This window comes from Ixodes scapularis, unplaced genomic scaffold (assembly GCF_016920785.2).
Source record: "Ixodes scapularis isolate PalLabHiFi unplaced genomic scaffold, ASM1692078v2 PGA_scaffold39__5_contigs__length_11793443, whole genome shotgun sequence".
NCBI classification, from domain to species: Eukaryota; Metazoa; Arthropoda; class Arachnida; order Ixodida; family Ixodidae; genus Ixodes; species Ixodes scapularis.
The window spans coordinates 6015326-6029579 of record NW_024609867.1 but is presented as its reverse complement, the minus strand read 5'-3'; the positions used below and the strand labels follow the sequence as shown (position 1 = coordinate 6029579).

Here is a 14254-nt window from a genome sequence, read left to right as displayed (position 1 = left end):
TATGGGAGGTATTAAAATACCAAGTTAAAATAAACGCCATCAAATAATCTCCTATATTAGGACATAAAGAAAAGAAAACAGAAAGTTATTTTAGTGCCAGCCCTCCTTTATGTGAAGCGTTGATAGCGCACAACCTATGAAGTTCAATAGAGCTTATTGATGTTTAAAAAATATCAAAATGATGTGAAAGCGGCACGCTCTAAACATCTTTGGTCGAAGAAAACAGCAACAAAGCACGCACTTATAGAAGAAAAAATATTCGTGACGCGAGCTGAAATCAGAGAAATGAAGTACGGAAATACGGCTACACGCGGCAGGAAACAAATCCAACACGGTTTTGTCTAACCTTAACGAGATTCGTTGGAGCAAGCACGGAATGTAAAAGAAGGATTTGAAAGCAAGTTTTTATCACTCATACCAAAGTTGGATGAAGATGCTAAGAGAAGTATTGAGGCGCCCATCTATGTCTTAGACATAGAACAATCCATTGACAAGCTGAAACCAGGAAAGTAGTCTGAACCGGATTGCTTAGGGGCGACCTTTTAGGGATTTTTTTAAGCGTGAAAAAAGCGAGGCTCTGTACTGCCTGTTAGCAGAGGCTTATAACAAGAATGGAATGCCCCCTTCTTTCTTAAGGACGCCTACTGTCCTATTTCCAAATACGAATGATCCCGTTAAACCGTTGCCGGTGGGGTCTTATCACCCAGTAAGCCTGACTAATGTAAAATAAAAGAAATAAAAAAAAAAACTCTTATGAAGGTTTTAGCGCGAAGATTGCAGATAGTGATGAGACATTGTAGGGCAGCATAAAACACGCGACTTCAATGGGAGAGAATCTTTACGAACGTTCGTGTGGCGTGAAGCCTTTTAGAATGTTGCGTTGCATTATGAAGTCGCATGGGCATGTTACAACTAAACTTAGAAACACCTTTTGACCGCGTCGCACATGGAGTATTTTTAGTATACTGTAACACGTAAACGTTGTCACGTGGAAGTTTTGGCTCGAGTAGAAATGTCTTACGCGGGTTGTTGTACGATTTTAATGGCTAATAAGAAAATCTGTGAAATTAATTATGTTCTGTCTTCGGTCAGACGAGGCTGCCCGTTGTTACCCGCGTTGTTTGCAACGTATCTAGAACCCTTCTGTTTAAAGTTGATTTGAAACGTGAGAATACGATGTCTTACGTTGTTTTCGAGCAAACCAAATACAAATCGTTCAAGAAGTTTCCAAAGAGGTTTATTTTGTTGGTAAGTGCGCAAGCAGAGTGATCAATTGTAGCAAATATACTGTTTTTGTTTTTGTTTTGTTGTATGGGTGATGGTAAATCACGTCAGCGATTTGCGAAAACATTAAGCGGACTGATTTGCCCGCCAGTACCTCGAGGAGTCGTCCAAACGGTATTGGGACACCGCTGAGCATTGCAGGGATCAAATTTAACACGTTCGAGAGAAAGCCGCAAAGTGGGGTGGTGTATATTTTCTATGTTTGCTCGCGCAAAAGTTTGTAACGCGTTTTTTATAACTAAGTTCTGCTATGTGCCCCGGCAACTCTGGATGTCGAGGGTCACTTTTCTAAAATTGCGTAGTGTGTTCGCGATCTTTCTTTTGAGATCGGAATGGGATCACACCAGACAAACGAACTTGTTTCGTTATCAGCGAAGTGGGGTTTGACCTTGCCTCATTTGTTTGTGAGGCAGGTTTTTTTCTAGATTTATTTTATTTCGTGAACTACTTGATTTCTTTCCGAGGACAGCGCTACAACTCGGAGTGTACGATCCGCTACCTGGATTTATCGTATCGTAGAGTAACACCAGATGTGAGAAAGTGCGAGGTTTTTGTTTTTCCGTGAAGTTATTGCGGCTTTTCGCTTTCTGAAGGTGTACGTCAGAGGAGTACCTGAGTCAGTTGCCACAAAAGCGATAGTAAAATGATCTTGACTACGTTGTTTTCCAGTTCCTTAATACCGCTCCTTAGTACCGATCAGGATGTCATCAAAAAAGTAAAATCAATGCCACACTAACCTTCCATGAAAAATTTATTTTTCCGAATGGCTAGCGTCAAAACCTTGTATGAAGAAAAATTGGCAGTTGTCCCCTTTCACTAATCACTTAACTTCATGTAAAACAGCCGATACCATAGCGAACACAATTTTCATGTGCTGGGTGCTATAAGCACCCACTAAACTTGATTTTTGCGGGTGCTTATAACGATATCATATTGTCAAATAGGTATCCTTATCTTTGGCCTAGCAGGTAATAAAGAACAGAAAAGAGTGGATAGCTCTGTCGGTCAGGACCTTGGCTCACAATAACAAAATGATCAATTTTAATCCTGCCGGTAACTGAAGTATTTTTATAAGGCTCCCTATGGGCCTAATGCTTTTCCATGCCGGCTTTCCGGTACAGACGGGGGTTACAGCCAACCCTTACAGAACTCAATAAACTTCGGCTGATATAACAAGTTTCGACAAATAAAATAAAATTCGCATGACGGGTTTCAAACAATGTGGTACTCAGTGAACTATAAAAGGTGGCTACTTTCGTACCTCAATAAAATACTAAATTATTACGTAAACGTTAGCAAAGTCATAATCACCATTAGGTAAGACTGAAACTCGAACGGCGGAGCGCGTGGCCTTCGATTTATGCTGGGCTACTTGGAGGCCCCTGGGAAGTCAGACGCGCCCTCTACACTACGCATTTTTGGTAGTTCCTAACAAAGTAGGGCATCGTGTATCTTAAGTCACGCGCCCTGCCGTTCGCGTTAATTTCGTAGTCGATAGGAATCGTTTTATAGGTAAAGAAGCGTCCCCGCCATTATATAATATATTTCAATACTGATTACCCACTGTCTCTCCGGAAACGCGGACAAAATCGTTCCCACGAAACTACTCGTAGCTCGAAAAAAAGGTTGACGCCGTGGTGTTTTTTTGTAAAAGAGACCATTATGGAACATTGTTACCTTTCAATGTAAATAGGAAAATAAATAATTCGAGTAATTTCATTTTTAATTATTGGTTTTAAAGGGACGGCTTCAACTAGAATCTCGCTTGACATCATCGGAACTACTAAACACTCTAACATTGCAATGGTATAAGGTACGAGCAGGCTTTTTACGGTGTTACGAACATGCTCAATTTGGGCGCGTTTCTGGGTTTCGGTTATCTTATCGGAGCGCAGCGACGCGCAGTATATCCCGCCCCACCATATGACCCCCCCCCCCCCCCCCCTTGTCTAGGACGCTCAACGTGCGTTCGCCGCCACGCATTGAACGTAAAGGTGCCGCTTCACACTGACACCGACGTCAAAAGGTCAAAGTTTATGTTGTAGGCTGGAGGCTTTCTTATCTAGCCTCTTCTGCGTGAGATGCTCGACAGCGCACGCACGTTGCGCGTTCTAGGCACGAGGGCGGGATTGCCAGCACGGATACGCGCTCCGATAAGAATGTGAAACCCCGATCTGCGTTCCAATTAGGCATTCTCTTTTTTTATCATTTTTTATAGAATGCGGTAAAATTCTGGGAGTGCCTTATTTCCTTCTTACGGGGGTGGAATTAGTGGCTCTCGATTATAGCCAGCAGTATTCGAACTGAAACCATGAAACAGACCACAAGTGCAACTTTTTGCTGTGCGATTCGAATTCTCCCAGGCGCGATTTGGCCCGCTTTCTGGAAATACCCGGTGTTCTCATTAATTAATTTTAGCAGTCGCTATGGAACACTTCAGTGAAGTTAGTTTGGCGCCAGAATAAAAAGTGACCAACATATGTCCCGCGTACTTCAGAGGAAAGTGACAGAATGCACATTGCCGTGTGCCTGGCGAAGTGGCAAGTCACGTGACCGAAACACCAAAAAGCGAGGTTCAACTACCTTGTTTTTTTTTTGTTTTCTCTTATTCCTTAGTCTTTTGAAAAGTTTGAGATAATTACGGGCTGTCATTGCCTATTCTGGTTCAGAACGTTCTAGGACCTACCTCGTCTATACACACACCCTCTGTCGTCACGGAATTGTGTGTCGCTGCTGTGGGCACTGACCATGTGCTAACGCTTCACTTCGCCGGTGTACACTAGCAGTGCCCATTCCTGGTGTGGGCAAACGCCGGTGGTCCACGGAAGTAGGATAGTTTATGAAACAATGTGATGGTCTATGAAAGTAGCAGTGATGCACTACCTCAGAGAGGTGCTCTTTTGTCGCCATCACTCACTATACGGTTCATTTTGTTTAAGTTTGTAGACACAAGTTTGCCTCGTTAGGGTGTGTTCAGAGAAGAACGGTCATAAGGGTGTCGTACATACTTTTCGTTTTCGATTATTTTTTTTTTTATACGAGGTGGCAAAACATCCTATCACAACGGAACATAGATTATTTGTGCAAGTAACTTTGTAGTTTTTGTCAAAAAGATTAGCGTCTGAGATGAGATGGAAAGGCGATTTTCACGTGTCATCCTAGCTGGGAATCTGAGGCCCACAGGAATAAAGGTTACCACCGTATACTCTATAAATTTATTTTATCTATAAAACACACTAGCCCGGTATACTTAATATATATTTATATATATATATATATATATAATGTCTATTTATATATATATATGGTAATTGCGTATAAATTTAAGGTAAGAATTAAATGACAAAGTGTTCTTCTGGAACTCATTTATTGTATAGGGTGGTCAGTTGGTTGAGTTGGTATTATTAAACATGGTTAAAGATGCGCACAGAAAATTCAAGTACTGAGAAAGGAACCAGGCTTTTTTTTCACGTGTTTCTCTTTTCAGTCCTTGTCTCTTTGAGCCCATCTTTTAACGATGTTGGGTACTTTCATATTTAAGCATTTTTTCACATTTTGTTCAAACATCTTGTAAATTGGAAATACATTTTCAAGCTCACACTTTTTGTACACTTTTTACTTCTCGGTTAAAGTTTTACAAAAAGTTAGTGCTCTATTATTGTAAGTGTTTTCGACAGCGGGCGCTGACTTTTTCAAAATATGCAAACGTCAAAGTTCAACCATTTTTCGCGGCTATTAAACAGATAATCATGCTGGAGTTTCATCCAGCTTTGTTCGATGAGCCTTTGGAAACCGGTACATAGAAATCCGAAAAAAGCAGTTTGCAGTATGTTGTTTTATATTATAATAAACAAACAAAAATATCCGTCTAGACAGGTATATGTTGCAGTTAATTACCTTTAGAGGGTTTCTATCTCAACAACTGGTGATACACAGCGCAGCACATATATATATATATATATAATGCTACACGCTGTCTAAGCGTTAATGCAACCATGCATGGTCATTGTGAATGCTGCGCTGAGTATCACCAGTCGTGGAGGTAGAAACCGTGTAAAGATAATTAAGTGCACCATATACCTGTCTATATATATATATATATATATATATATATATATATATCGAAACTGCCACTTTTCTTTTATTAGTATATGCTGCCTACATTGACTTTAAAACTGAACTTCGCAGTGCATTCAGTCGTTAGGGCAGTGTACTTGGTTGATTGCCTTGCACTGCGCTGCCTTCCCGCGGTAGTACTTTAGTACGGGTAGTCTGCTGGAATGATAAAGAGTTTGATTCTTTTCTCTATTCATCAGTATACTCCGCTTTCAATTACAGCACACTCCAGCGGACGTTACTAGCTATCGCCCAGCCAATTCAGCGTGTCAAGTGGAATCACATGACTTTGCGGCTCTAGAAAATCACATGGCACAAACAATGCGTTTTATTGACATGCAGGGCTCTCAGCGTCCGCTGTGGTTCATGGGAAGGTAGAACTGAGCATAATAAAGGGCGGCTTTACGAAATCTTACGACCCTACCTACAGCGGGCGTTGAAAGGGGGACAGAAGAGATTATGTCTAAAAAAAAAGATAAAAGAAGAAAAAGTGGTAAGCTTGGTAGCGTCATTGGACCAAGGTTGTGCCGCTGCACATCGGGAGACGTTTTACACCAGGCAGTGGAAGGTTCTGCGCAGATTCGAGAATGGGACTCCGCAGATGGGTTGTATCTCCTTTCCCAATCACATATGCAGCACGGGCGTAGAGACCCATATGAGGTGACGAAAGTGACAAAAGAACAAGAAAAAAACAATTTTTATTAATTTTCAGTTTTTTTTTGGTATTGATCACATGCTTACATAGCAATATCTGAAGGTGCACAGACAATCGCTCAAGCTGCCATGTTTACGGCATATGTTTATTCTTTTAAAAATAAAACATAAGTAGCAAATTAAACAACTAGTGTTATTCGGGATAACCGGTCTTTAAGCACAGCCATTTTTTTTCAATATTAACGAACTTCTACTAATCAGCGTATTTAGAATATCCTACCGAAATTTCGGCGTGTACAAAGAAATAGCGTCGACAGCACGCGACAGTCCAAAACAGGCATGAAAACTAGTAACGACATTTGTTTTTGCTCCCGCAAGGCGTTTCTCTACTCCACTATAAATATATCTAGCATTCTGTTTACTATGAAACATGACAACACCGGGGACGCACGCAAATGTGAGTGACCACATAGCTATTCATGACCTACGACCTTTTGTGTCCGGACATTTCTTTTTCTACGAAAACTATTTCTGGATTTGTTCATACTATGAATGTGACGATGACGTAAAGGTATCCAGTGAATTGAAAATGTCAACCATTTACCCACTGAGGTGTCATACAGACGCGCCGTGACGTCACCTCCCCCGCCCCCCTATGGTGGCTATCGCTTATCTATAAACGCGCTGGGAACGAGAAGCTCAGTGTTCTTCATACGACCGCGCTTGCCGAATAAACATGTTGCGTTAGTCGCTCTGTCTCCTGCCTCGTCCACTGCGGCTACAGCATAAATGGCGACGAGGATGGGATTCCTGTCGGGTTGAAAAAGGCCACTAGCAGCGTGTCTGGAGCGTGCCGCGACGAGACGCCGGGATGACAAAGGTTGGAAGCTTGGACCAGTTCGTCGAGGACGGCGACGAGGACTTCGAGTCCTACGTGGAGAGGTTTGAACACTTCCTGAAGGCCTCCAAGGTGAGCGACGACCTCAAGGTCTCAGCGTTCATAACGGCAATAGGAAAAAAAGCTTACAAAACCCTGAAAAATTTGCTCGAGCCGGTAAAGCCTGAATGCAAGATCTACGCCCAACTGGTGCAAGCGTTGCAGCGACATTACTCACCGAAGCCTCTAGTTATAGCGAAGCGGTTCAAGTTTAACCGTCGTTTCCAGCAAGAGGGCGAATCAGTGGCAGCTTTTGCAGTAGAGCTGAAGCGATTACCTGCGTCATGCCTCTTCGGTGCATTTCTGGACGACGCCCTTCGGGATCGTTTTGTCGCCGTGCTGAGCGACCGAGAAACCCAAGCGCAGTTGCTAAAAAAGAGCACGTTAACGTTCGCAAATGCCGGCGATATCGCAAAGAATATTGAGCTCGCACGCAAAGAAAGCAATGCATTTCAGCCCCGTCATGCCCAGGGGACAGTCAGCGCGCTGCGCCAGAAGCCAGACAGCGGGAGACGCCTACAGCGACGGGAGAAATCGTCTGCTACGGCCTAACCATCGAGAGCAAGAGGGTTGGAATCATCGGACTGTTTCCGGTGCGGCTCAGCGCATGAGTCGTCTACCTGCAAATATCTCAAGTGTCGCTGTCGTTCTTGTAAGCGTTACGGACACTTGGCGAAAATGTGCAGGGGTGGGGCTGGAGACTCCGCGAGCGTAGTGGTGGAAGACAGTGACTGGGACGAAGTGGTGCTGTACAATGTCTATTCTTGCGACGGGCGCTCAGGACATTACGAAATTTTCTTGAAAGTAGCCCAGAAGAATGTTCGCGTGCAGATAGACATGGGCACGTCGGTGTCAATTGTACCGCAAGCATTGTACAAGAAGTACTGGCCCTCTCTACCCTTAGAGCCAGGCCCCGTGAAGCTAAAAACGTACGGCGGAACACCACTTACAGTGGCTGGGAAGCTTTCTGTTCTCGTCGAGCATAACGGTGAGCGCGAGCATCTACCATTGATTGTCGTGAAGACACGCGACAATAGCAACACCGCGTTGCTGAGACGTGATTGGCTGGTGGCTCTGAAGTTAGACTGGACTAGTGTGCATGGAGTGTGCCTAGACAAAGTGGCGGCGCTGCTTGAAAAGTATGCTAAGGTTTTTGAGCCTACGCTAGTACAGATCAAGGGCAGCCCGATCAAACTGGTTCTGAAAGAGGGTAGCACACCGGCATTTTGCAAAGCCCGACAAGTGCCGTTCGCGTTGAGGGAAGCCGTGTCCCTAGAGCTGCAGTCACTCGTAAAAACAGGCGTTCTTGTACCTGTACAGCAAAGCGACTGGGCTACACCCCTTGTAGTTGTACCACAACCGAACAACCATTCGGGGTGTGTGGTGATTTCAAAGTGACGCTGAATCTGTGCCTACGTACGGATCATTACCCCCTTCCTGTTATGGAAGATTTATTTGTAATGATGTCGGGGTGCTGGTATTTCACGGTTCTTGACCTCTCCACTGCCTATCAGCAGCTCGCACTGCATCCCGAAGCACAGTCTTTAGTCGTTGTCAACACACACCAGGGACAGTTCAAGTACACGCGCTTACCCTACAGCATCACGAGTGCGCCTTCGATCTTTCAAGCAGTAATGGATGACGTGTTAAAAGGGCTGGACCGCGTATCTTGCTATTTAGATGACGTTCTGATAGCCGGGTCCACTCTTGAAAAGTGTTTCGAGAAAGTAGAAAGTGTCCTTTCACGGTTCCAGGAAAGAGGCATACGATTGAAGAAAGAAAAACGCTAGTTCTTTCAAACGTCTGTCTCCTACCTTGGGCACATTCTTGATGAGAAAGGCATAAGGCAATCAGATGGAAACGTAAAAGCGATAAGAGGCGCCTACTCCAAAGGATGAAACCCACTTGCGAGCCTACCTTGGGTTGTTAAACCTTTATCGGAAGTTTGTTCCTAACATGGCTGCCATGCTGAAGCCGCTGTACAATGTGCTGAATCACGAAAAAGAGTTTTAGTGGTCACATGCAGCGGAGCAGGCCTTCCAGCAAAGTAAAACTTGGCTCACAAAAGGAAACGTTTTGACGTACTACGACCCAACAAAAGAGCTTGGACTGGTGTGTGATGCGTCGCCTTACGGCGTGAGTGCCATTCTGTTCCACAAGATCGTAAAAGATGAAAAGCCAATCGCTTACGCGTCCAGAGCATTAAGCACAGCTGAGCAAGGTTATGCTTACATCGAAAAAGAGGCCCTTGCTGTGGAATTTGGCCTCAAAAAAGTTTCATAAGTACTTGTTTGGGCGCAGCTTTGTCGTCTATTCCGATCAGCAGCCACTAGCCTGGTCTTTTGGGTAACGGCAAACCCGTTCCAGTGATGTCAGCTGCCCGCATGCAACGCTGTGCTTTATTGCTCGCGGCGTACAACTACCGGTGGGTGTATCGCAAGGGCAGCGATGTTGGAAACGCTGACGCACTATCACGGTTGCCGCTAGCTAATGAGAAAGATGTTTCATATTACGTACACTTCTTCTCACTTGTTGATGAAGTGCCATTATCTGCTGTCGATATCCAGAAAGGCACACGCACTGACAGTGTGCTGTCAAAAGGGCTGATGTAGGATGCACGGTTGGCCTGCGCATGTAACTGACAGCGAGCTGACAGCGTACTTTCTTAAGCGACATGAAGTGTCGGTAGACCAACAGTGTGTCACGTAGGAACAAGTGTGATAATTCCTCAAAACTTGCGTAAACAAGTGGTGCATCTGTTGTCTGAAAGACACCCGGGTATGACGCGCATGAAAATGCTCGCCTGTAGCTATGTTTCGTGGCCTCAGCTAACACAAGACATTGAACATCTTGTCAGAAGCTGCAGTACGTGCCAGTTGACGCAAAATGCTCCACCCAGTGCTCCACTACAAACGTGGGGTTGGCCGACTCGCAGATGACAGCGAATTCACCTAGATTTTGCTTTCACGAACAACCAGTGGTTGTTGGTGCTTGTTGACGCCCATTCGAAGTGGGTAGAGGTGTTTGTGATGGACGTCAACAACAGCGGGCAAGACCATTGAAAAGCTGCGGTGTGTCTTCGCATCGTATGGGCTTCCGGAAGAAGTGGTTACGGCCAACGGGCCCCAATTTACCGCAAGGACCTTCGCGGACTTCTTGCAGAAGAACGGAGTGCGTCATACAAGGACTCCACCATACCATCCGGCCTCGAACGGGAGCGCCGAGCGCTGTGTGGAGACAGTAAAGCGAAACCTGCTGCGCCAGCTTCTCGAGGAGAGAAAAACAGATATCAAGAAGCCCTTACAGCATCGGGTCGACCTGTTCCTCTTCAGGTATCGGAACACGCCTACCGCTACTGCGGGGCAGACACCTGCGGAGCTGTTTCTCTCGTGGAAACCTCGCACACGCCTGAGCCTTCTGCAACCAAGCCTGGAGGGTCGCACGCACGAGCGGTTCTCCAGGGCGAAGAAGACAGCAGACGAACGAAGAGGCCCGTGGAGATCGTTCGAAGTGCAAGCACGTGTTCTAGTACAAGGTCTTCGTCCTGGTGACGCGAAGTGGTTGCCTGGCGTTGTAGAAAAGTGGTGCAGTGCTTCCACCTATATCGTTTGTGTGAATCAGGAAAACAGGTTTGTGCATGCAGACAATTTACGTCCATGTTCTTATGAAAGTGCCGAAACTGTGCCAAGTGTGTTTCCGTGTCCGGTTCCAAGTTCAATTGCAGACTTTATGTCGGAGCCATCCACCACGAGGTCTCCCCTGCCAACGACGGAGACCCCGAGCCCCACAGCACCAACACCTGAGCCACCTGAAGATGCGCCTTCTTCAGAACAGCAGGGTGCAAGTCCGCACCCAAGTTGTACATCACAGTCACCGCATCGAGCTGCTGCGTCGCCTCAACAGCCAGAAACTCTACGACGCAGTGCCCGTACTAAGAAGCCCCCTGATTGGTACAGACCGTAGACTGTGTAACGCAATTAGGGGGAAGGAATGTGGCGTCATGCAGACGCGCCGTGACGTCACCCCCCCCCCCCCCCCGCCCTTATCGTGGCTATCGCTTATCTATAAAAGCGCTGGGAACGCGCAGCTCTGTGTTCTTGATACGGCCGCGCTTGCCGAATAAACATGTTGCGTTAGTTGCTCTGCCTCCTGCCTCGTCCACTGGGGCTGCAACACCCACTGGTACATCATATGTCAAATAACATAACACCTTGGTTTTGGGTGATTGAATCCTTCCGTTGAGGGGTGTAAAAATTACCCGATTCGCGCTGACGGTAAAAAAACAACAACAGATGACTTGCTTGGTGGCGCAGGGCTGGTTCAATGACGAGACATTACACTTCACTGCTTCGTCGTTTTTTTTTTAGACACTATTTGTTGTTGCTTGCTTACCTCGATCCACCGGTCGAGAATATATTTCGTAATGGTGCCTGTACTTATACTCCGTTTAACGTTTTGGGCGCAGTGATGCGTTGTCGCGTTGAACTTGCTGATATTGCTCGTGACGTCCGCTACAGTTCATCATAATTTGAAAAGGCGTTTATTGATTTCTAGATAAATTAGGAGGTTATTTTTCTTCTCAGCAGACTACCCATGTTAAAGCTCTACCTCGGAAGGTAGTGCAGAAAAGCGCAGTCAGCCATGTACAAATCCCTTAGGATCCGAACGCACAGAAAAGTTCAGTTTCCGTAGTTAATATCAGCCGCATCACTAAAAAAAGCTAACAGGGTTTTTGTATAATGCTCCACAGTGTCTGGGAGTTATTGCGACCAGGCATGGCCATTGTAGATTCTGTGCTCAGTATCACCAGTCGTTGAGACAGACACTCTCCAACGGTAATTGAGAGCAACAGAGACCTGTCGACGTTTATTATTGTTTATTTGTTTAATTTAAAACGGTACAATGCAACATGTCTTTGCGGATTTCGAATTACTGGTTTTCAAGTTTTTATCGAGGGATGTTTGGAAAAAATCGAGGACTTTTTTTTATTGCCTTGCCCAATTTGCTTAATTTGCAATGGTTGCAGGCGATACCAAAGCATCGCTCTCCAACGACCTCCACAGCGTTGCTTAGAGCCACTACTTTTTTTTTTACTCCAATTAACTATTTTGGGAATGATACAATAACTCTTAATTTTTCCTCTTTGTTTAATGAGCTGTTTCTTAAAAAGGGAATAACATTATGTGTGCGTGGAGGTGTAATAATTAACGTATAAATATCCTCGTGCTTGAAGGAGCTGGCATGTCACGTGACTGCCGTCACAGAAACGAGGCTTGAATCAGTGTTGTATACGTTACCGATGAAAAGGAACGATATACGTCAATCGTTACATGCAATTAAAACAAACGCGCTTCCAACCAACGCTAGCTCGGATAAAAACACGCGTTACCGTTACCTTTCTAAACAAAAGTAACTTATGTTACTTTCGTGTTACTTTTTTAAATATGAAATAAACATTTTACTCTTTTTGACTTTACAGGTCCGCATAAGCGCCATATTTCAAGAAGCGTTATGTCCATCCACAGACTGAACGTAATTACCTTTTCTTTTTTTACGGCTGCACCCAAAGAAGTAACAAAAAGGCAAAAAGCTTTAACTTATCTAAGGTTTGGCGCCAAGAAACACAAAAAATATAAGTGTGATTTGTTTTTTGTTTATGTAAGATTATTTATTTATTTATTTATTTGTCCAGTGTCCAGAAGCAGCCGAGGTCCTAGATCTGGTACACACTCACACACGACATACACTTAAATAAAAAAAGAAAACACGTACACATAATGGCCAAACGCATATAACACCCGAAGACTGATAGTAGTTAATATGAATGGTTAGTGCGCTTTTAAAATCTCACTCACTCCCGAAAACGTCAACCATCGCGCTCAGTGCATGAAAATTGCTTCGAATTCGTAAAATTCTGGGGAATGAATATATCTCTTGCACGTAAAACGTGTTGTGGTGTCGACAGTTTACTCGAAGGACATGCATAGAAAGCAAATCAGCAAGCCTAGGGTAACGTAATCTACTATTCACAGTTTTATACAAAAATACATAATCACGAAAACTGCGACGAGCCTCCAGTAATTGCAAGTTTAGTCGATCCAACACTGACTCGTAAACAATGCGTGGCAGCTTTCTCTGCACACGCTCTAGGCCACCAGAGTCGGTCACAGCCAGTCAGTTTCAAACTTCAGAGCCAAACTACAGTTTTGAGCGCGCAATCGATGTGTAAATCCTGACGAGACGGGATGGCTCTGTGAAATAAGATAAGTTTATTTGATTTCAGAAAAATCTCTAATACAATCCAGCCCGCTTAAGCGTAGGTACGCTTGTATGCGGGACATGGCAGTACAGACATTTTCATCATGTGGACACAAATGATGGTTAAATGTAAGTAAAACATGAAAGAAACATTCGAAATAGCACAGTAAACAAGGAATTTTACAAGTAGATAATTCTCCTGTGAACTAAAACCCAGTTCGACAATAACAATCAATCAATGGTTACAAAAGAAACATTGTGAATTTCAACACATAATGACAAGAATCAACACGTATGCAACGAGATGCACTCGATAGAAAACACTAAGCTTTTACATAATACCTCATTGTTCAGAATTTCAGTTTAACAAAAAACACCACTCTTATTTTTTTTATACATCTCCCTCTTAGATGACAGACTTAGGATGTCCTTAGGCAAGCTATCAAATATTGCAGGAACATAATAGTTTCACTGTTTTTTTTCCGTAGTTTGTATATAGTTTTGGGATTGCATAGGTTTCTGTGTGCGGGAGTATTTTTATCCTGTTGGGTATTTCTTTGAACTCCTTCGAAAAATAATGGCTGGTTAAAACGACAAATTTAAAAACATTTTCAAACGATAATAGTCCGACTGCATTCTTTCTATCCTTGGTTTCCTTCAGTTCATGTTTTGACCCATATACTATATTACTAACACATCTATTAATGATACTATCAATTTTTTGTTGCATGTATTTAGGACATGTTCCATATATAGTAATTCCGTAACGTATCACAGATTCCCCTAATGATAGGTACACCTCACGCCTCAGATTGACGTCACATCCACTTTTAAGTCTATATAAATATGCAGAAACAACGCGAAGTTTTTGTATGACATGATCAATGTGATAGCTCCATAAAACGTTTTCGTCGAAACGAATGACGGGTAATACGTGAAAACAAACCCAAAGGTCGCAAGCAAGAACTAATCAGATTTGACACATGATTTATAAAACTAAGGGAT

At 44.0% G+C, this 14254-nt stretch overlaps 1 protein-coding gene and 1 pseudogene across 1 annotated transcript; both read left to right on the top strand.

Moving 5' to 3' along the window:
- The first annotated feature begins 6925 nt into the window (after positions 1-6925).
- Positions 6926-9603, top strand: LOC121047039 (annotated as a pseudogene).
- A 430-nt stretch (positions 9604-10033) lies between these two features.
- Positions 10034-10794, top strand: LOC121837003 (uncharacterized protein K02A2.6-like; the record flags this gene model as incomplete). The annotated part of the gene is made up of 2 exons (XM_042292207.1): positions 10034-10620; positions 10716-10794. Coding segments are annotated over 2 exons (666 nt in total), but the record flags the coding sequence as incomplete, so codon positions are not given.
- Positions 10795-14254: the final 3460 nt, after the last annotated feature.